The 24,641-nt window shown below is 41.1% G+C and overlaps 1 protein-coding gene across 3 annotated transcripts in view; it reads left to right on the forward strand.

Annotated features, from left to right (window-relative positions):
* The window catches only part of srbd1 (S1 RNA binding domain 1), a 142,266-nt gene that overhangs the window by 116,743 nt on the left and 882 nt on the right, over positions 1 to 24,641 (forward strand). For 2 of the 3 annotated variants that reach the window (XM_030378824.1, XM_030378823.1), the window contains 2 exons: positions 1,710 to 1,853; positions 14,990 to 15,174. In XM_030378824.1, coding sequence (XP_030234684.1) covers positions 1,710 to 1,853; positions 14,990 to 15,174 — 329 coding nt within the window. The remainder of the gene's footprint in view (positions 1 to 1,709; positions 1,854 to 14,989; positions 15,175 to 24,641) is intronic. The other variant, XM_030378825.1, reaches the window with a different exon arrangement.

Genomic DNA, 24,641 nt, shown 5'->3' on the forward strand with positions numbered 1-24,641 from the left:
CTTCACTTGGGTAAACTAAACACGTAACGCATAATACAATCAATGGCAATGTCTATTACCGCGGGGACACATGCATTAGGATAGCATACAATACTCATAAGAAACAATGTTTATAATGTATTGCGTAGGCTATATCATTAAATAGAACCACAGTTACCGCATTTCATATGTTAAATAGCCTATCATACGTTTTCTTTGCCGAAATTTATTTGAGGACTCAGTATTTCTGAAGTTGTGGAAGAAAATCCCTTATTCCATGTGTGAATTAGGCCATATTATTTGGCAATACACTAAGCCATTTGCAGTTTGAAATTCATGTGCATCTGTCTCATCGGAGACTGCAGACGCGCTGTCAAAATATCAACTCGTCCGATTCAAATGCGCTCATGGCTCTTAAAGGGGATGGGAGCTGGCACTCTCATTGGTTTGTTGCACGTTACGCCAAAACCACACCTACGGGTAATTAGGCTGCTTCAGACCAACCCTTTTGACACTTGCGCCGCGGCGCAAGCGTCATTTATCCGCCTGTAAAATAGCGATAGCGCCGTAGAACCGCCCACAAAGCTACTTGCGCTTTGCGCTTCCCACTTGCGTTTCAGACCGTTAAAATAGGGCCCAATATCTCCCGTCGACAAGCAACGGCAGGTCGTTCATTTTGTCATATAAAAATTGTGAAATTCCAACATCGCACCGAGCGGCATATCAACACACAAGTCACGTGATCTATAAGAGACGTGTCCTTATAACACAGAACGAAAACATGTCAATAACACAGTATGGTGAATTATGTCTATAGAGTCCACCACAAAACTACACTTTGTTGCTCAAATGTAATATTACTCTTCTCCTTGAGCCTCCCCAAATGTCTTGACTGTAGGCTACTGCTGCCTGTCTTGGCCAGGACACTGGAAGAGATGTTTAATCTCAAGGATGATTATTATTTATAACTAACCAATAGTAGTTGCCTTGCATTTAAAATGTCAATGCACTTTTCAGCCCTGAATAACAGTAAAAGCTATTTAATAATTGATTTGCATGCAAAGTATACTAAACTTTCCGTTGAACAATTACCATGAATTGACTAATTTTATAATAACATCAAATGCTCACTCACCAGCTGCTTTCAGACACACGTGTAAGGCCGAGATCACATCTAGCGTTTTTTGTAATAGGGAACAGTTGAGCCGACCGTTTAAAAAAAAAAAAAAAAAAAAAAGCTGGCAGCGTTTTTTGTCCTATAAGCGCCGAGAGCGTTTTTTCTATCGCCTAGCAACGATCCCATTCTAGACCAAACGTTACTCGCCTACTACGTATCCAGGCTAGAGCCCATTAGACATGTCGTAGATCTCGACATGTTCCGTAATTGAAACTATTAATCGTTCCACCGGCACTTTCCCGAGTGATTTGTCCGCCATTGTTTCTTGTTTTGACAGTTCAGAGTTTCCTTCGTGACGAAGTGTCAATGTTCCGCTTGTGGTCAGTTGCCAAAAAGACGCCTGACGTCGGATTTATTTTTGGCTTGCAATATGCACAAGTAATTTTCAAATGTGAAAGGTGAAAATATGTTTATGCATAAAACATGTAATTCATCGTGTGAATTATGAATTCAATTATTTTGTTGGTCGGTCCCATGCCATGCAAAAGTACATGTGATATCTGATCTACCTAAATATAAATTCATAAGCAAATGTCGGGGTCTGTCTGAACAGGTCCTCTGTTAGCTGTGACTCCGCTGCTCCAGAGAAGCCAGCGGTGAAGAAGAGCAAGGGGAAGGCTGCCACCAACATACCAAGCACACCAAACCCCTTGGACCAGACCTCTATACACCCCGAGTCCTACCATGTGGCTGAGAAGTAAGTTACACACCACCACACAACACCTCAGGCATTAAGATAGTCATTTTCTTGAAGAAGGCATAGGGTTCATCCGAATACTAAGTCTATACTATTTCTGTGCAGTGTCTACTACTTGACCGTTAATGTAGTACGTTCTACAGCTATGCGTAGAACGCCTCCGAACACAACCGAAACGCCATCGGATGTTTGGAGATAACGTAGAGGTTTTTATTTATCTTTTCACCACAGCGTTCTTCTTCTTCGGTTACCGGACTCCGGTTGAATTGTGGGATAGCGTAGTGACCTACCGTTGTATACTGTGGCGGTAGTACGCATTCGGAAACTTTTTGCCTACTACACAATGCGTACTGAGCATTCGGACGCGCTATATTTGTGACGTACTACAAAATGCCTACTATATAGCAGTCAAGTATGAACAGTCGGATGCAGCCATAGTCTCTAAAGAATTCACAATCTATTAAAAAGACACTCTCACAATGATGTTGACCTGAAGGCTGCGTTTAATTGAAGTGACGCCCCCGCTGGATGTCCACACATGTGTCTGTGGAACGTTATGCCCTCTGAAAGTGCGTGTCACGTGTCACGAATTCGGTGCATACCTTCAGATAGGCACAGTGGCTGGGTGTGCATGTTGCGAGGTTTTCTGAGATGGAAGGGTTTTACGTCAGACTTTGAAGGCATTACGTTGTTTTGGGGCTTACAGAATCGTATCCAGTGGTTGTTTTGCTGTTCGATCATGGTTTTCTTATACCTATGTCTAGATCCCAGTAAACATTGTGGTCACAATGTGAAACAAGCAAAACTGCTCTGCTGTGGGTCAATTGTCATATTCTATTGGAAATGTTTTGGATTTGATGTGTTCAGATGAGACAGATTAGGTGCTTTGCGAATTCCATAGAATATACCATTACCATGCATTGCTTCTAATTGGGTGGGCAGGACAGCCTGCCCCAAATTACCCACCCGATTATAGTGGTCACTGGTCAGCGTTGCCTGGTCTGCTTTTTATAAGCGAAGTTTGGGCTTGTTTCTGAAGAACAGTCACTTATGGTGACACAATACTTAAAGCAGCAACGTTTTAGGGAGGGCTCTGGTGCCGGGGAAAGATTCCAATGGCTTCCAATCTCACCTAGCAACTCTCTCAGCGGCTACTGCTGCAGTTGATGTACTCACAACATCAAGAACCCCGTTCTGCCGTTGTAAACGGACGGAATATGGCTCTGGCTCGCTCTGACTACAGCGATAGGAGGTGATGACATAAATTCTCGAATGCAAAAAATTCTACTCGCCCGCCGTAGCCGCCCTCTCAACCGTCGGTGCTTAAAGTTCCTACTAGCGAGGGCTGCGACTGCCGCCTCCTCCAGTCCCCCCGCCCAGACCACAAGTGCTGATACTTTGCCTTTCCCAGCACTACACAACGACGTGACCGCTCTGGGCACAAGCTGACTGCAAATGACATGCGCACGCCCAGCTTCTATCCAATCACAGACGATGATTTTGTCAAGTTACATACCAGTTATGTTTTGGTTTAAATGTTCATTGCTTCTTACACGGTTGTCATTCACAACAGAAGCACATGTGCTGAAAAGACAGTTACTTGGTGGCTTTTCATGCGACTAAACCTAGTGTAGGCAAGACTACTTGTGAATCTTGTGCTGCTAGCAAATTCAAGGCATGGCAAAGGAGAAAATATTAATTCATTTGTTAACCCCAATTCAACCAAAGTGCTTTACAGAGGGAAGAAAAACAGAAACAAATCAGAATTTTACTACAATTAAAAAGTAAAAGAATATATAAAAAATACATTTGCACTTGCAACTTACAACCCTTGCTGTGTAATGAACTATGATGTACAGTGAGTCTATAGTGATGTATCGCTTTTTTAAGCCTATAACCAAGCCTAGTGCTGCTGCTGCTAGCACATCAGAGGCTCCAGCCACTGCTCCAACGTTACCGCCTACAAGCTCTCTCCCAAAGCAGTCCCCTCTCTCGGCTGCCTCAGCCCCACCTCATGTGGTTAACGACTTGAATGGTGATGCACCATCTCAGCCATTGTTAGCTAGCTACCCAAAGCAGGCCTTTGGTGCTACATCACTGTCATTCAATCGTGCCTGGTACCGCACACACCTGTGGCTGGAATACTCTGTCCTGCTGGATGCTAGTTCTGTAACTAATGTTGGAAATATGCCACTTCCAATGAAAGGGATGTTGTTTTAACCATGCGTGGATTTAACAATTGGAAGGCGTCACTCGAGCGTGACAGGGGGTTACAGAAACATGCATCCAGCCATGCTCATACAGGCTGCACCCACCTTGTCTGAGCACAGATGCAGGGAGGCAACAGGGGAAACAATTGACTGTATGTTGGTGGGTAAAACACAGATTGAAAAAAAAACTGTACTATGTAAAGAGCATTGGTGATGTTATAAAGTTTCTGTGTGTGAACGAGTTGGGGCTTCGTGGTGTGAACACATGGAGCCTGAAGCTGATGACATTGCTGCGGGTCTGTTTTTAAAACTTTTTCAATGTACTCTAGAAAAAGATGAGAAGCTTGCTAATATTGCAAAGGGAATTCAAAAAAATGCAAAATACACCTCTAAGGATATCCTAAATGAAATAATTGAAACGCTGGCAAATAAGGTTTCTGGAGATGTCAGGAAGAGGTATGCAAATGCTGACTCAGCAGGGTTTTGTCTGAAAAGAGATGGGACCAGGGACAGGTGTAATGTTGAGAAGTTTTCCATTATTATTCGGTTTTTGTGTAATTCCATTCCAGAGGAGCATCTGATTGGGTTGCTCAACCTGCATCAACTTGATGCTGAGATATTGAAGCATCTTTCTGATGCTGGTTACTGTCCTGACAACATGGTTAGCCAGTGTTGTGATGGTGCATCAGTGATGAGTGGAATAAGGTGAGGTACAGGCATTGATTCAGAAGAAGCTAGATAGATGTATTCCTTATATTCATTGTTACAGCCACCGGCTACACTTGGTGGTTGTGCATGCCATGCAGGCTGAGCCATGTGCTAAAAGGTTTTTCGACCCGTCTAGTTCCCTGTATAACTTGTGCAACCACCACTATGACTCAGAAAGGTATGACGCTCCTTGCCTCAAAAGACTCCTTGAAATTCGCTGGACAAGCCACTATGACGTTACAAAGTGCATCATCGAGAATGAAAACCAGCTTCTCAGGATACAGTCAGAGATGTCAGAGGATGATGATGTCAAAGTGGACTTGTGCACTGAAGCATCAGGCCTCTGAATTCAAATTAAGACGCACCTAAAATACACACACGCACACACATATGTGTGTATACTGTACAAGATCACATGATCTTGTATGTTTATTTTTATTTTTTATTTTTTCCACAATGTCTTGTTTTTTTAAACGATTTATGATGACTATATGCTCTGTAAGGTGACCTTGGGTGTCTTGAAAGGCGCCTCTAAATTAAATGTATTATTATTATTATTATATATACAGTAAATATAGATATCCGGTTGCTGTTGGCTGCTGTTAACTAAGTGAAAAAATAAATAAATCTGCATTTCATGTTGGACGTGGACACACACACACACACACACACACACACACGCACACGCACACAATGCAGGAAATAGGCCTATTTAAGTCACCATTAGAGGCATCAAATAAAATTTGCCAATCAAACACTTACATCACAATCATTTATTTTATATATATATATGCACACACTATATTTCTATACAGTATAGTGTGTATAGTATATATATAGCTCTGGACTACCACCATCCAGGTTGCCCAGTCCCAAAGCTTTCTCTTCTATCGGCTCAGGCTGCCTACTGTTAATACGTTTTCAGGTTGATGTAAGGTGCGATAAAAGATAGATAAATCATAGATAAATTATGTTATAGATTATATGTTATTCATGAACATTTTGGAAACAAATCAGGTGAGAATTAAATCTCCCGCACAGCAATAATCAAAGACCATTTGCATATTGTGTTCTACATTTCTTTTTTTACTTTTTTTTTTACATAAATTAGAATTTTTTTCGCCTTGCAATTTTACTACTTTTGTCTGGAAAATTCCTTAATATCAGTATTTCTGCCAGCAGAATTGGATTTTCAATTCAGAGATACTTTGACATTTCATCAAGTTCTGAGGTGTATTTGTGAAGTTGTTATGCAATTTATTCTGTATATTTTCTCTATATTCTTTTCGAAGAATTTGAAAATTAAATATGTAGCTTTTCATAGAAGGTGGCAGATGGTTGTTACACTGATGTGGAAAGCTGCTGGTAGCATTGCTATCATGGTAATACCCCCCATACAGCAGTGATGTGTCTAAAAGCTTACATTACAGTAACCGTGCCAAAAAGCAGGCACGGAGATCTTCCAAGGACAAAAACAATTCTCTGACCACCCTATTCTTACTGCCTAGAAGCGGCCCTGGCAATGCACATTAACGGGGGGGACACATGCATATTAGGAACACAAGTCGATAACGATAGTGCATACAATACTGGTAAGAAACAACGTTTGTTAATGTATTGCGTATATCATTAAGTAGAACCACAGTTACTGCATTCATATGTGTGTTTTCTTTGCCAAAATGTATTTCAGGACTCAGTATTTCTGAAGTCGTGGAAGAAAACGCTATTCCATGTATAAATTAGGCCATATTACTTGGCTATAAACTCAGCCATTTGAAGTTTAAAATACATGTGGTCATGCATCTGTCTCATCGGAGACTGCAAACGCACTGTCAAAATATCAACTTGTCAGATTCAAATGCACTCATGGCTCTTAAAGGGGATTGGTTTTATTGCACGTTACGCCCAAACCACACCTACGGGTAATTAGGTTACTCCTAGGCAACCCTTCTTTAGATTTGCATCGGGCGCAAGAGTCATTTATCGCCGGTATAATAGCAACATCGCCATAGAACCGCCCACAAAGCTACTTGCGTTTGGCGCTTCTCACTTGCGTTTCAGACTGTTAAAATAGGGCCCTATATGTATGTGTGACTAGGTTTTCCTGCAATAAAAAGGATTATTTCAGTTTAATATTTTCAGACACAGCATTTATAGACTAAGTACTATTTTTTTGTGTAATAATTGGTCGTTATGGGGCTTACAGGATCATATCCTGTTTTTGCTGGTTTATCATGGTTTTCTTATATCTATGTCTGGAACTATGAAAACCTTGCGGTTACAATTCAAGGCTTTATTGGGGGACATTGTTTTAAGTAGATTACATTTGAAAAGTATTTGATTCATGTCTCAAATTAGTAATGTGTGGTTTCTCTTGGAATTAAATGAAATTCATATTTACATTTTCACTGTATTCAGATTTTTAAATGTGTTTGGTTAAATTATTATACCTGCTGCTCTGCAGCCATTTATTATGTAGACACACACACACACACATGCACGCACGCATGCTTAGCCAGACGCTGCCAGTGCCTTCTCTCTTTGTCTCTTATGTCTGAGTAAATCAAATCACAGTCCACACTAGGCTAATGGCCCCATATGAACGAGTGTCAGAATGAACCCAATCCTGCTGCAAACAAGCCTGTAGTGGTTTGGTATGCTGACACAAGAGTGTGTGTGTGTGTACGTTTATTTTTGTGTTTTCATTATACATTTATGTGTATTCGTTTGGGCCTGCGCATGTATATTGTTGTTTTAGATATTCAAACACACTTAAAATCTGCCCAATACTGACACTGGCATATGTTAGTGTGTGCGTGTACGTGCGTGCGTGCGTGCGTGTGTGTGTGTGTGTGTGCTTTCAGGTTTGTTTGCAGCTGCAGTCTGTCAGCTGTGTTTAGTCTACATCAGGTCTGTCACTAGTGGCTCTCAGCATGCCCCTCCAAGTGCTGATGGGTTTAATGGCTGCTCCGCTCCTGACTCCACTTTTTGTGCCTTTATGCAAATAGGATGATATATGCTGACTCTTAAAGTGAGAGCTAACCCCCTGCTTCAGCTCAGATTCAAACCACCATGAGAAAAAGGAGGGCTGAGATTTCTATGATTGATTACGGGATTCTTGTTATCCCCATGGTTATGACTGCAGGCAACTTTGTGATACTTTTATAGTGCTCTACGTTTTTTTTATATGAACGTTATAATGACCGATATTGTTTCAGAATTTCTTTTGTTAATTTGTGTTTGCTAAATTAACAAACTGGTAGCATAAGCAACAGACTATATCTTTCCACAGTTTCAGACTGACCATGGCCTTCTTGCAGTAATAATTGTGTACAAGGAGGACAAAGCTATCGCTTTTTGTTTCCATTTTGAAAAAGTTAGTTAACCATTTTTTATTGTTTGCATTTTCGGTGGTCCATGAACATTCTTGATGACATTCTAATCTTCAAGACCCACATGCTCTCAATTTCGGTCTTATTTTAGTAACAGTTATAAAATGGCATAAATCATTTACATATTACCATGTTTAAAACCAAAATATACTATTTTGGGTTCACTGCCCATATTTAGTTTGTGCTTCTTGTTACAAAAGGTATTTTTGAGCGAGTAGTCAGTGTGGGCATTCTTTTTTAATGTCTCCTTGACGCGTCTTCTAATGCTTTTATGTTCAAATAGCTTTTGAAAATGCTTGTGCATGAGAGAATGGTCTGGAGGTCTCTCCTATTGGCTCGCTCTGTGGCTCTCTTTTATCGCCCTTACTCGTTCTATACTTCACCCAGTTCCTATCCCGCTCTGTTTGTTTTCTCTCCTCGCCGTTCGGCCTCATTTACTACTAAACCAGGCAGAAAACTCTTTCCCCCCCCCCCACTGTCGGCCTCACTCTGCGGTGTGTGTTCTTTCAGCTCCCTATGGTTTGTGAATACTACTGTTCCAATGGGGCCCTCTTAAATGTCAATCATCATTACTCACACTCATGTCTGTGTGTGTGTGTGTTAAAAACGTGTATTGGGGTGAAACACACAGGCACTACTGCTGTCTGCCAGGTGCTTCAGAGTGTGTGCTCCTGCATATGTTCAAACTGCCTACACAGAATCATGGAAAACGATGAATATTGTTACCTGGGGTTCTTTTGACAGATTCTGTCGACCAGGGCCACGTCCTTGACGAGTGGGACCCCACCCACCCGTCGATGGCTGGATCAGGCTCAGTGTGCTTAGAGTTGCTGGGCTGTTTCTTAGTGTCGCTCCTCCAGTAGTAGAAGGCCTGCATTTAGATGCTAAAGTGATAAATGAGGTGAATCTGTGGTTGGAAGGAAGGAGGCTGGGGGGGGGGGGGGTTGTGGAACAAAAGAAGCAAGGACAAAGGGGACCAGTGAAGTACTCAAATCAATGGAATATTTTATTCCGGCTCCGCTGCGTCTTATTTTTTGTGGGTGTGTGTGTGTGAGAGCTTGTCTGTGTGTTGGCATGTGTTGAGATTCCTTTGGATGTGCATTTGCATGGTCCGTGTTGATTTATGCACCCTTCTTTGTAGGTGGTGGTGTGTGTGTCTGTGTGGGCGGGTGTGAGTATCCGAAAAGCATATCAGGTTCATCACATTAAAGCAACTGGATCCTCAATTACAGCTCACAGCCCACACATCATTATTTTTTGTAACGATATCGTCTCATGCACACGCATGAGCACACACATACACACAAAGTTCAGCACTACACACAATAGTGCATTTATTTTATGGAGGATAAACAATATTATTTATCTTGTTTATTTCTGATTACCATTCACAGAAATGCATACTGGAAACATGATAACATATCATATGTTGTTCCTAATATGTTGTTCTTTTCAATTGTACTTATTTGTGTGCTAGGCATTGACAACAGCGCAATAGCTGATATTATCCAGGATTTTCTCATCAATGCCCTAAACACAATCATCTATTTGCATAGGATAAAAGTGTTCAACCATTAAACCATCAGGTGTTTTCTAGACTTCCTAGTGATTTCTCCACCACAGTGCAGAGTGCACGTTGCTCTGTGCATTTCTCCCCTCCGGGGCCTCTGGCTTCCTCCCAGCCCTGAGGTCACGCCTGTTTAATTAGAATGGGTCGGTGGGTGTGGGTGACTTGTGGGTCCATGCTAAACCCCACGTCTGACTGGCTTTTTCCTGCACGCATCAAGCTGGGACCCAGACCACAGTACTTGACTCAACACCGGCCGGCCACGGTCATGCAGTGTGCAGAAGCATCTATATGATCATAATGCTGATAGGAGGATAACAGTCACTATGCAATATGCTAAACATTGACAGGCTTCATGAAGGGAAACATAGTCATAAAAACATAGGCAAATTCATACTTTGAGTACACATTTTTGGGTTTGGATCAAAACGATATTATTACAATATAATTGGGTTATATTGAATACTGTGTATATAAATTGTCGCAATGACTACAGAGAGCAACTCTACTTAGAGCAACTATTTGTTCAATGCTAAACAGAGGGGGTTGTTCGTAATTTAACAAAAGGAGCTGCCACTGAGGTGAGAATATCATGATACTTAGTATTGGTGGTCCACTCTTTGGAAAATCATTCATCATTTGAGACACAAGAGAGTCACACAACAAGAAAAAACTGTCTTTGATGTGAGATAATGTGTGTGTGCTAGATTATATATCTCAGTGGAACCTATTAAGTTGGTCATCCCACCAAAACACACACCATACACACAATAACACACAAGGAATATGTGCAGTGGGTTTGTGCCTTCTAGTCGGAGGGCCCCCTTGACTCCTGGTACCTCTTAAATACTAGCACCCACCTGGATAAACGATATGATGCACACATACGACACACACAAACAAGCACCCACCCACACACACACACAAGGTACGCCCACTGACTCCATCCTGGTGCAGGATACTTGGTTCATTAATCCACTGCATTTTCCTTTTTCCTTTCTTCTTTCTTCTAATATGCCTCCTGCTTTGTCTTCTCTGTGTCTCCTCTTTTGATCGATTTTCTCACCATCCTCCCCCCAACACTTCATCCACATCATCCTCTTTTCTATTTGCTTTTGGGTATCAAATCTTCTCCTCCCCTGCTTCTCTTTGCAGTTCTCATGTTTTTCTAAACTGATTTCTGTGCTAGTTGGTTCAATTTCCCTGTTCATCTTTCAAAATCATGTTAAGGTGTCCTTTGGCAAGACAACTATCCCCTAGCTGTAGCTGACGTTTTTGTAACTGTGAGGTATTGACTGTATAGCTGGACAAAATAATGACTGTGATCATCTCCGCCATTTATTTTTCTTTCAGTCTTCATATTTGTGTTATTCACTTAATTGTTTTATTTCGTAAGTCAAGTCTTCGTAAGTAGACCTATGTTACATATTGATATGAGATATATGATCATCAAACCTGTCATTGTGTAATGGTGTAGGATGGCCACCTCTTATCCCATCCAATCAGTTGCATTTAAAGAAAGTTTCCAGAGAATTCAGAAAGTGACCGCGGTCAGAAAGGGTTATGAAATGGTGGAGGACCATGTTTGAGTTGGAGACATTAGTCAGGTCCAGTTAATTACCATAGCATCATATCACCATGACACTGTCTAATGGTTCACCGGCCTGTGTTCAGAACTTCACATGGGATAAGATTGCTTACTCCAAGCCCTGTTGAGTAGAAAAACACTGGCTTTGGAGGAGCTCAGTGTGTCCAAAGCCCCATTTCTATTTTGAATTGATGAGGTTAAATTGAAGAGTGATCTGCCATTGTGCAACTACAAAACGTCAATTGTGCTGCTCTCCTAGGCAGGGCTTAGCTGTGGCACGATTTAGCTTCAATTTAGCTACCATTTAGCTTCTAATTCCCCCAAAGTGACTGGCTCTCGTTGAGGGATCGAGGCATTGTGTTTCTTGGTTGGGTGTGCAAGAGGTACGATGGCAGAGATATTGGAGCTGGCAGGAACCTCATCATTCACAATTGTCTCAGACATAGTTGGTACACAAGCTGAGTCAAGTTACATTCCTGCTGTGGCTCTCCCTGCAAAATTTGCACATGGCCCTCAGCGTGTCTTTCCTAGTGTGTGCGCCAGTCGCATCGACCCACCTGTCCTATCCGTCACAAGATGGGGGACAGCTGCAAAGTCTCTTTGGCGTCAGGCTGCCGTGGTGATTTCCATCTGCAGCATTGCCCAACTGGTCCAGACCTACACATTCATGTCTGTCAACGATTTAAACATTACATTAACTTAACCAGGGACCCAACACACCAGGAGCACATAGTTCACACGTCTCGTATGTACACCAAACAAACATAATTCTCCAGTGAGCAACAGCTTTGCATTCTCCTTATGGCCACTGCTGTCTGGCTCTCTGCATGTAGACTAAACAAATGTATGTGTATTTAATCAATTATTTCCACTAAAGAGGTGTGCATTTAGTGATGGATAAACTTTCTTATTTTATTTCCATTTTTTAGCCAGCTAAACTAGTAAAAAATATTTTTTCTCTCAGTCAACAGGAGACTTGGCACACAAACTGGGATCACCATTAAGACTATTTTCCCAACAATGTCACAAACAGGCACGCCTGCATGAACCCTAAAACCAATATGGACACACACAAAACATTTCTCTCCCACAAACACACATATTTAAATGTATCATTAATATATGATGATGAAAAATGATTTCAAGATGGTGGCTTGAAGAGAGGTTGAGCTCAGTTTAGCTAAAAACATTTTGTTACTTTTCATGATTTCACATCCTGGAATGTGTATTAACCACATACTACAACCATGCCGTAAAGAAAAACCTGCAGTGGGACACATTGAGCTGACGAGCTAGGGTAGCTTAGTTTTAACCCACCTCATTTAACCCACACTTAGTGACTACAGATTATTCCTATCAATGATCACGCCTAGGAAAAAGGGACCATAGAGACAGAGACTAGGACTTCAGCACTGGGAGATGCTGCTTATCCTGTTGAGGGCAAGAATTGGAAAAGCTGGTGTTGACATGAGGGATCATATTGATGACTTGGAATACATGCAGGAGAAAGAACAATTGCCTTGTGGGACACGCAGAGGACTCTCTCTGCCTCTACCCTGCCTCACTCAGGGTCACTCAGGAATTTCCAGACTGACTAATTTTTGTTTATGTGATGGAAGTTGGTTTCTACAATGTCCCTTAAAAGCGGTTAATATGTCTTATGTGGGGAGTGACAACTTTACACCTGGAATGTAAATGGTGTCAATACACCATACAAACAGAAAGGTCTTGACTTAGCTTAAGATAGAAGGGGTAGATATTAGGCTTCTGCAGGAGACCCACTTAAATGTTGCTGAACATTTCAAATTGCAACAAGGGGGACAGGTTTGGGAAGGTATTAAGTTCTTCCTTTACAACAAGGAGGAGAGGTTTGGCTATTTTATTTTGGAAAAAACATTTAAATGTACAAACTGCATTAAGGACACTTGCAGACTCTTTAATTATTAAAAGTGTGTTTTATGGAGAATAAGTTGCTATCATAAATATCTACTAACCCCTGGTAATCCCAGTGATTTCCTTAATAGTGTGTTCTCTAAAATGTCAGATCTAAATGTCAGGAACTCTTTTGTAGACAGAAATTTTAAGTGCCATTTAAACCAAGATTGTAACAACTTCATAAATCCCTCATCAGAGATTGTTAATGCCCTTTGTTAGGATTTGAATTATATAGTTGTGTGGAGACTAATATTTATTCCAATGAAGGTCAGGGTAAAGTAAGGGCCTGAGGAGTGTGACTCCTACAGGCTAATCTCATGACCAGACACTGAACTGAAATGCAGGACCAAATAGGTATTATGCAAGGTCCTAACTCATGTAACAATATTTGCATGTTACTGAAAACAATTCAGTCTTTTCATCAGCAGTCCATAGATGGTCTTGTTGCGCATTTAATGCTTTAAAGGCATTTGACCGCATTGAATGGCTTATCTGTTTCACACATTATATTCATTTGGTCTAGCAGACAATTTATTGTGTGGGTCAGGTTTCCTTCTCATGCCGCAGTAATTGCTAGGGGATTGTGATCTCCCAATTTCTTCACTCAAAGAGCGACAAGACAGGGCTGTCCTCTTTGCCTCTCCTGTTGGCTCTGGCGATGGAGGCTATGGCCGAGGCAGTTCTAGCAAACCGGTCAACCGAACAAACAGATTTGGTTGATTCAAATTTCTTCTCACATCAAACTATCGAAAACCTCAATAGCTGGTTTAGTTATTTTGTATGGGATACAAAGAGGCCTCTCATAAAACGGCAACATTACAGCTCATCTTCAGGCAAAAATTTTCTTGCAGGACTGAGCAGCTATCATGTTAGCATGTCTTCTAGCAAACACAGTAAACTTGTTACAGTTATAGTTAGGGCATTTAGCAGACACTTTTATCCAAAGCGACTTACATCGGTTAATACACACATTGACACACCAACGGCAGATTCAACCATGCAAGGCGACAGCCAGCTCGTCAGGAGCAGTTAGGGTTAAATGTCTTGCTCAGGGACACATCAACACTCAGCTAGGAGGAGCTGCTACATGTACATGTAGCATGCATATACAGCATGTACTACACTGCCAATATATCTTACAGGTATCTTACACTAGTTGTTTATGCCTCTACTTCTCAAAGGTAGGACGGTATCCTTCTTTATCTGCTGGTTCAGCTGATGCAACGAAGGCTGAATCCTCTTAATTTGTCTGTTCTTGCAATGTCTCTCTAGTTTTCATCATGCGGTCTTAAATAGAAAAGCTACTGATCATTAAGTGATGGCGAACCTGTATATTATGCAGCCCACAGAAGCACCACATCCAGACATTACACAATGGTACTTAGTACATTCTTATAATAAAACTTTTTTGTTAACCGCTAGTCTTTGGTAAAAATGTCATGCATATAGAGTTAAGTAAAGGGCAATTAAGCGGTCTCATAAACTCCCTTTGACTGAACAATGAGCCAAGTCGTTTATGTTTTGTTTTTGCGGTCCTGATTTGTTGATGTATTTTGCTTGTGTTTGTGAACTTAAAAGTGAATAAATATACATGTATTTATTTATAAATTATTGAAATACTATCTCATTCAATGAATGATATCATTTATTTTGTACAATTCTGGTTATTTTGTTTGTTTGAACCAATTTAGACTTAGTCCCTCACAGCCTTTGCCCTGTCTGCCCTACCTCTTCAGATTGGTGTCCCTAGTCGGTGGCAGCATGGGCCAGATCGGTAGCGAGGGGCTGCGGAGGTGTGTGGAGACCCAGGTTCAGGCCAGCTGCCTGGAGCATCTGGCCAGGACTCTAGACACTATCCCTGAGACGCTGCAGCTCATCGTGGAGGGCCTCACCCAGCCCCCCGGCTTTGACATACGCCAGGGTAAGACAAGGCAATCAGCTGCAGTTAAATAGTTCCTCTTTTTTTGGGGGGTGCGATCCGTCATCCAGAATACTGTGTGTGGGCTTTCTAGCTTGCATGCCCATGAATAATGCTATTGCTGGGGTGCAATTGCATTGAAACTTTGCACAACGTACATGCCACTTTTTAATTGTATGTACCCATAGTTTCAAAGGAGTGTGTCTTAATTGGAATTTGAGTGGATTGTTACCTAAGAGGGCGATCACTTTGGTAGGTTATCCATTGCCATCCATTATATCAAGCTTGAGCATCGCTGTTTCAAACTCAATGTTTAAACAATGGTAAAATACATAAAAACACTTCGATAGTCCACAGTTGACATCTCATAATGGGCATATCATGCACGGGAAAATGAGCCAGTTGGTTCAGGTGCAGTCCTGTGGAGCCTGCAAGACGCTTTTCGTCTCCAACACGGCGGGATTCCTCCAGCAGCATGTTTGATGTGGAATGGAGATTTTTGTCTTTACTATAAGAAAAAATAATGGCTAAAAAATAGCCATTTAGGCAGCGATAAATGCGTTTCGCTAAAAAACATATAATAATAATCGACCCCTAGTTTGACCGTCCACTGGAGACATGTCCACGTTTGTCATTAAAGGCTTGTTGATATCATGAAAGAAGTTTGATAAAGTGGAAGCAGGTTCTTGAAGTTTTACTGTGACAACTTGATTAAGTTCAGAAAACTTTAGTATCTTTTTCAAAAGTTAATTTTCAGTGTTTCCCAAAGAATCTTTTTCAGGCCTGGTGGTACGCACTAAAAAACAAACAGTCGAGACGCGCGGTTGGCAGTGATGCAGTCGGCTTCGGTCAGATGGAGCAGGCGGTCTGGGGAGTTAGTATTGGCAAAACCGGTTGTAATTTTTTATTTTGATACGGCAGGGGGTGTTGTCGCAGCTTAATGTAACTAATAAAGTAACTTGTAATCTAACTTAGTTACTGTTAAAATCAAGTAATCAGTAAAGTTACTAAGTTACTATTTCAAGGAGTAACTAGATTACTTTTTCAAGGTAACTGTGGCAACACCGATCACGGGTAACCCGTGAACCGTTGCACCACTACTATGTACCTATACAACGTATACACATACTTTTGCATTGCCAATGCTATTTTTAACGTTCTGCCCACTAAAGGGGATTCTACCAATAAACATTTCTTTCCTGCAAAGTAAATATTAGGTACAACAGGATATTACATTAACATAGTCGAGAGAAGTGTTGTCCGTGGTGATAGTCATGACTCATGACTCCCGTTGTAAGGTCCTTTTATTTTGAACACGATTGTTGGTTGTGATTTTTTCACACAACAATGAAATAACATAATAGAAGAAAACTATATTCATAGACCTTTAATCATGGCTTTCTGTTATATGTATCAGTATTTCCAATACATAGACAAATGTGTGGTGCAGCGAGGTGCACCACACACCACACAGTGAGGAGGGCATTAATATAAGTATGTCAACATTGGGCAGACATCTGAAGTCATTGGCAGGCAAAGATGACGCTATTCGACGCTATCGTACTTTATTTCCTGCTCGGGTTGAGGCATTGGGAAATATGGATGTTCCTTAAAAGTGAGGAGGGCATTAATATAAGTGCATTAATAACATTGCGCAGACATCTGAAGTCATTAGGACTGTTCAGGAGAAAAGCCCAGTCGGACCTGCTACAAGTGGCTCTCTTCCTGCAGGAGCAGTTGAACCAGTGGGATGCTTCACGGATACAAAAGCAGGCTTGGTAGTGACTCAAACAACTATACGGCACCTGCTCTTACTCCTAGACCCTCGAGGAGTACAACTGAGGAAACGTAATCGTCTAAGACGTCTTCTTTACATAAACCCAGGTCCAAACTTTTTGTGGCACGTCGATTCATACGACAAACTTAAACCCTATGGCATATGTATTAATGGTGCTGTCGATGGATTTTCCCGTATGGTCATATGGCTACATGCTTACACCACAAGTAGCAATCCCTGTGTTATTTCTGGCTACTTCCTTGATGAAGTGGAACCAGTTTTCTATCTTTGCCGGCCTGCAGCTAGCCAGCAACGTTATTGATGAATGAGAGGCGTGATCCTTTTCTCGTAAACGAGATCCTTATGTCGTAAATATGATATCTTATCTCGTAATTACGAGATCCTTATCTCATAATTACGTGATCCTTATCTTGTAATTACGAGATCTTTTCTCGTAATTACGAGATCCTTATCTCGTAATTACGAGATATTATCTCGTAATTACAAGATACTGAGTGTGCTAACGGCTACATTAGCTGTGAAACTTTTTTTTATTTGGTGAATGCTCAGCGCCACCGTAATTTTGAGGTAAACAAATCGTTTGAAATATATCTGTGTGGTTTAATAATTCGTCGATCTGTTGGTAATTCGTCGATCTGTTGGTAATGCCTCGGGGCAGGGGCAGTAGGGGGATCGCGCTCCTCTTCCTCATTCAATACAGACGAGTGAAGGAAAGAGCTGCGTGTGTATTTTTCCTCATTCTTCTCCCGTTGCTATTCACTTTTTTAAGGTAATTACCGTTTGCAAAACACTGTATATTTATGACCAGTGTTGAAAGTTTGAATCTTATGTTGGCACTTTATTAGAAGTCCTCTTATCATTAGTAATAATCTTATGTTTACAGAAATATTTTATTTTATATTTTATATATTTTACATTTTATGTTATGTTACAGGTTACAATGTTTACAATGGCAGGGCCTGCCATAATGCTTTTTTATGTAAATCGATTTAAATCGGAAATCAGATTTTTTGTGAAAAAATCGGGGATTTTTATTTTAGGCCATATCGCCCAGCCCTACATAAAGGTACATATTTTTATGTACCAATAAATCCTTATGGTCCCTGAAGAACCCCTCTCTCCGAATCCTGCCATTTGCAGGGTCCTCCAGCAGTGCCAGCAGTGCTATGGGGCAGCATTACGCATGGGCGTCACCGCTGTATTTATAAGGTTACGGTAATAAGACTGACCGAGCACACCTTGGATAATCAGTTTGTAAACACCCACGTAAAATGTTTTTGAACATAACCCCTTTTTAATGCTTGATTTGTCATGAAAAGCATCAAGAGGAACGGACAATAATATAACGATTGTGATGAGGAGTATGTGGCTTGGTTTTCCACATTGCCATTTGATTATGTGTTTACAGTGTCACATAAAAATATTATGTTATTGACACATGTTGGACAGATGCTTTATTCCATGCAATTGCGCCGTCAGTGGACAGTATGGAGTGACGGAATTAAATATAGACATTTTTTTCATTTTAATTCTAAGGAGATGTTTCTGGAGTTATAACTGAGAAATAACGCAGTTTACTTAAATTATTCTTATTACATAGATTGAACGCATGATACGGATTGAAATTAAACTTATGAAGGGCGATGATAAAACATAATCGTTCTTCTCTGGCTTGGCGATATGACGATATATATCGTGTGATGATATAAAAATGTATCGTTTCATATTATCCTCTATTGTTTATATCGTCTTGTCGCAAATCACACTCTTTACGGTAATATTTTACGTCATTTGGACGACGCTTTACATTCTTCCACACGGCACATGAACGCAACAAAAACAAACATGGAGGAGAGTGAACGAGACAATTCTGAATAGGAGAAGGACTCCCACGACCAGCCAAGACAAAGTGAGCTCGTACCTAAAAGAGGGGCTACGAAATAGGCCTTTCCATGTGGTCACTTTTTTTTTTTTTTTTTTTTTTTTTTTTTTTTTCTGCGACTTATATAACGGTGCGGCAGAGGATAGCTGATTTGGAACGGAACAACAGCTGTTCGCTTTCACAGGGAAAAACTAAGGAACTTCAACCTACTTAGGCCTACTAATTAACCTTCAAAAGCTATTAAATCTTCAACAAAATATGCAGATACTGTCAAAATCGGTTCCAGGGAGTATATAGGGATTATTAATGTTGTTTTTGATGGTGTTTTTTTCTGGAACGAGTATTCAAATATTCGCTCGGAAAAACCAACGAGTATTCGAAGCCTGAAAAATGGCATTTGGGCAAGCCCTAATGGTAATTAAACATTAAACACCTGCGGTTTATAGTCCAGTGCGTCTTATATATGTACACATCATTCAATTTAGCTGCTGCGGCACTCCTTATAGTGCGGAAAATACGGTATCTATTCATTGAATTTACAGAAAATGTGCTATATCGTGATATATGTCATTAACGGGATATGAATGACCTATATCGGGATATGATATTTTGGTCATATCGCCGAGCCCTAATCACAACCTTGGCGTGGAAAGTCACGTACGCCAATTTCAGCCCTGTTTTGTGCGTACACAACAGTTATAAATGAGACCCCAGGTCTTTGTATGTGCAAACTAATTATACTGGCCTGCCATGTAATGTATGGAGTTGGGGCAAGGAATGAAACCAGGCAGGGTTCTGGTAAAAATGTTTTTAGTTGTCTACTCTTAAAGAATTTACTTTAAAGAATTAAGATTGAGCTGAATGATTTAAAATGCTTCTTGTAGCTTTAAAATTGTCTCATCATGTGACAATAGATAAGCATACAGGTGTATATTTAACATGGCAGCTTCAGAAAGTGTTTGTTTGAACGCCGCCCGCTTCACCCACTCTGCATACATACACCCTGATGACCAACTCTACCGACCGCCACGGCACCATGACACTCGATTCCCCCACCGGCGCCAGAGGGGCACCACACTTTGCTACCTGTTTGTGGGAAACACTGTGTATTGATCATTCATCTCTATAGCAGTCAACGCTACAAGCCAATGTTTACGTGCACTGTGGGACGTGAATATCGGTTGCTTTTGATTGCATGAAAAAGTGCATTTGTGGATAACACTTTTATATGAAAAGGGGATAGCGTATTTTAGTTATTGAACAGAGAAACTTAACATTTCCCAAACACACCCACTTATCATAATCCCCCTCATATGCGAACAGCCATTCACTAGACTATTTTACAATTAAAAAGTTAAACTTTTAATCTTAATCATCTTAATACATAGGATATTTTGGTTAAAGTTTGAAGCATAAATCGTCTTCACTAGGCGCTGTAATCCATCCTTCTTTTCACATGGCGACTAATAGGAATATGTCACAAATTCGCATTTTGGCCTGTACAATTATTTGGAAAACACAATTTTTTTTGGAAGAAGGCAGGGATGATGTTATAAACAATTCTTTTGAGTCCTTTTTGATGTTTTTTCATCTAATTTGAAATGTTATTTGCATCAAATCATGAAGTAATCCATGTTACTATGTATTTAAAAAAAATACGGGTTTCACCTTTCCTGTAGGTTTTAGTTTTTTCCATTACTTTAAATGAAATTAAAGGGATGGTTTAAGCTTTGAGGATCATTCTTCGGTAGGAACTATTCAGTTGCTGCTTAATACCTATGAGATCCTTGCTGTTGCTCAGCTGAGAACAAAGATGGCCCAAGGCTACCGAATTAAATCTGTTCTGAGGGGGAAGATTGGTCCTGACTATTTCCTGGAGCGCTAGCTTCACTTGTTTGTCTTAATGCAGAAAGAAAAGGATCTCTCAGAGGCAGTGGAAGGTGGAGTGGACATGTAAGCTGAGGCATATGTTAGCACACAGAGGCGAACATTAGAAATTGCTCGTAATGAGATATCTTTTCATGTAATTAATTTGCTCACTACCTTATTACTTACCAGAGGTGTCAAAAGTATTCACATTCATTACTCAAGTAGAAGTATAGTAGCGTTTAAAAATACTTCTGTAGAAGTTGAAGTATCAACTCAGGCTTTTTACTTAAAGGCCCACTATGCAACTTTTTTAGCCAAAATTACATTAATTATGCTGGTTGAGAGTTATTCTGATGGTTCTGCAACCATTTCTGGGTCGTTTGGTGGGTGTGTCATTGCCCCATGTCACCTCTCCAAGGAAAAAGCGCATATGCAACTTGCTCTGTTCGGACCGACACAATCCGGATGTGACGCAGCGGAAGTATCCAATCGCGCCTCGAAAATGTAGTCAGATTGTAGTTTTGAAAATGCTTTACGGCACAGACACACACCCAAACATGGCACCGGCTAGATATAAACAGCCAGTTGCGAGGCAATTGTTGCATTCATCATGGATCCATCGACTGATAAGGGACCCAAGAGGCGACTGTCGGTGGAACAAAAGAAGAATGGACCAGAAAAGAGATCAGACACGAGTGAAAGGGGAACTATGCAACTTTTTTGGCTTGATTTACCTTAATATAACAGGCTAAGAGTCATTGCGATGGTTCTATCATACATTTTTTTTCGATTGTTCGTTGTTTCGACTCCCCCTTGCGCATCTTGGCGGAGAAAAGGAATATGTTTCTGCCGGCGACCCGCCGCCCACTCTCGCGGGAGTCTCGGGTCTCGCGAAGTAACGAATTGCTTTATGGCTCAGACCCCCAAACACGGAACCGGCTCGATATAAACACAAGTAACTAAGGGATTGTTACATTCATCATAGATCAGCCGACTAAAAAGAGACTGAGAAACCCAATGTCGGAGGAACAGAAGAAGAGAAAAGGGAGACTGACCGACAGAGAGGCCAGACACGAGTAAACGTTGGGCAAGCTTTTCAGGAATAGCGTGAACTGAAAGAAAAAGAAGACTGCAAATCAGACGCCGACTTGGCCGTTCTGCTTTTGAAATTGAAAGTACCCTTGGGTGAACTTTTGTCTTCGTGGTATTCTTGATGTTGATAGTCTCTGTACAAATGTGTTTGCTCAACCATTTTGTTGTGAGCCCTGTAAAAATTGTTTTCTCTACCATTTTGTTGTGAGCCCTGTATGTTTCTAGCTTGCTTGGTTGCAATCATATAAACACCTTTGTTTCCATGGGTGTTTTTCAGTTCGTCTGTCTCGTCCCCCAGATACAGACTGAATCCCCGAATCCAGGTTCTTGTTTAGTTAGATTATTATGTTGGCCAACACTCTTACACTGATTGTTCTGTTCAACCTAAGATAAAACAATTATAATCTAGGATATAAACTTTATGAACATCTACTTCGTACATGGCTCCACGCATTCGCCGGCTTCTTTGAAAACAAATGCACATGGCTCGCGTAGAAGTGCATGGGGAAGGGTCGTCAACGAGTTGTTACGACAGTGTTGTAAAATATCTACTACGAAGCTGTAGGGGGCGCTGTGTAGAGAAATGTGCGTGCCAAAACCAAGAAAACAGCGAAGAAATGCCCGAAGTTGCATAGTGGGCCTTTAAGTAAAAGTATAAAAGTACTGGTTTCAAAACTACTTAAAGTATTAAAGTAAAAGTAATGCAAGGGGGAAAAAATGCCATTAAGGACAAAAGCGTAGGCCGTGCCACAGGGGCCTATAGAATTACAATCAGCTTTTTTTGCAAAGTATGCTCACACATACAAGGAATTTGGTCTCGGCATTTATCCCATCTGTGAATTAGTGACACACACAGCACACCTCTATAGCACACTGCCCCACTTCCCTCCAAAAAACATTTTTCTAAAGGCCATCTAATGACTATAATGTTAATGTTGATAAAATTGGGATGCACCTGTTTCAGACACATTTATACCCATTGAAAATGAACGCATATTAGTACAATGCAAATACATTAAAGAACCATATATGTGTACTACTGAGCATTAACATGTTTTTCATGGAGCGGAAGATATGATGACTAGTTCCCTGTAAGTATTGGAATGGTGCAAAAAGTCAAACTTCAGAGGCATGTTATCAAAAGCCTTTATTGGGAATGTAAATGTATGTTCCAAGCTTTGCTGCAGGAATTTAAGATGTAACGAGTAAGAACTGAGTGGATTTTGCATCCAACCATTTCAAAAAATTCTTCCAGGTACGGCCAGGGATGTAGAAGGGTTGGCTGGTCTTCTTGGCTACCAACCTCCTCACTAGCCGCGTTTACATGGACCCATCTGGTCCGCATAGATTTCTATGCGGAACAGAAAATGATCATGTATACGCCTCATTCGGAATACAATTATCTGTTCGGCATAGATTCTATGTCGAATAGAAGAGGTGGTGTAGTCCGTTTTAATCGCCATGTATACACTTATTTCGAATAGATTGGGGTTTAACTTAGAGCAGCCGCAGTAGTTCGCAATTGGTCCACTGAGCTCCGTCGGTACTTTTAAGCACACCGAACTTCACCGCTGTCAAGGAAAGTGGATTTATTGCCTGATTCACGTCTTTGTTATCACTCCGTAAAAGTAGTCCGGTAAGCGTGTCCGGTTGCTAAGCGACGGGACATGGGTGTTTATTAATGACGTGTTTGCGTATGATAGTGTCCGCGCGCGTCCGAGATAACTGTAAATGAGTAGGCTACTACTAGAACTTTTGCAGGCTGAACGTTAAAATACTTCTTAACTTAGAGAGATGGCAGCTGCAGTAGTTCGCAATTGGACCTTCGAGGATTCCTGGTCACTAAATTCCCGTAAGACCACTTTCTCCCACCAGTCTTGGCTGCGGACTCGCATCCAAATTCCTCTTGTTTGCGGCGGAGCTTAGGGTAAATATAAAGATCTGACGAGAAATTGACGTTGCTGCGCTGTCCTCCTCCTTCTTAATTGAAGGAGCAGGCAGAGAAAAGCTCTCTCCTGCTGTGCTTTCATTAAAATCAAATTTAAAATCCCCGATAGTGATAAGACATCCATTATGTCCCCGCCGGTCCAGAGATGTGTCAGGTGTGCGCGAGAGACATAACGGACACTTTTGTTACTGCCATGTAGCCTATACAGTACATTCGGACCACATTTTAGGAACAGATCTATAATGCATTGAATTTATTTAGCGCTTTTCTAGACACTCAAAGACGCCTACAGTGAAGGGGGAGGGGGGGGGGGACCTCACTAACCACCACCAGTATGTAGCACCCATTTGGGTGATGCACGGCAGCCAATCGGCGCCAGAACGCTCACCACACACCAGCTTGAGGTGGAGAGTGAGGGATGAGGTGGAGAGAGAGGGAAAAGAACATTTAACACTACTATGGACCACATGAAGATCTATGCCGCATATAAATCTATGCGGATCAGATGTGCCATGTAAACGCGGCTACTGGTGCTTGGTTGGGACATTTCCCTCATCGTCTGCTATTTCGTAGCTGGAATGTGGCGCGATTTATGTCAGGTCAGAGAATGTAGACGGGTTCTGGTCATGCGCAGGTGCCATGTATCGCGTATGAACCAATAGGGTGTCAGAATGGCATATATTTCTATTCTCATCCAACCAATCAAATTCACTCTATCCGATGGCGCAAATTATCTGGATAGGTTTTTTTTTGAACGCCGGCGGAATAAAAGCAAGCCGAAATTAAATAGGAGTAACGAGGCCATTTTTAAAAAGTAAGGAGTAGAAAGTACAGATAAGTGCGTGAAAATGTAAGAAGTAGAAGTAAAAAGTAAGCTGAAA

This window comes from Gadus morhua, chromosome 15 (genome assembly GCF_902167405.1).
Source record: "Gadus morhua chromosome 15, gadMor3.0, whole genome shotgun sequence".
Taxonomy (NCBI): Eukaryota; Metazoa; Chordata; class Actinopteri; order Gadiformes; family Gadidae; genus Gadus; species Gadus morhua.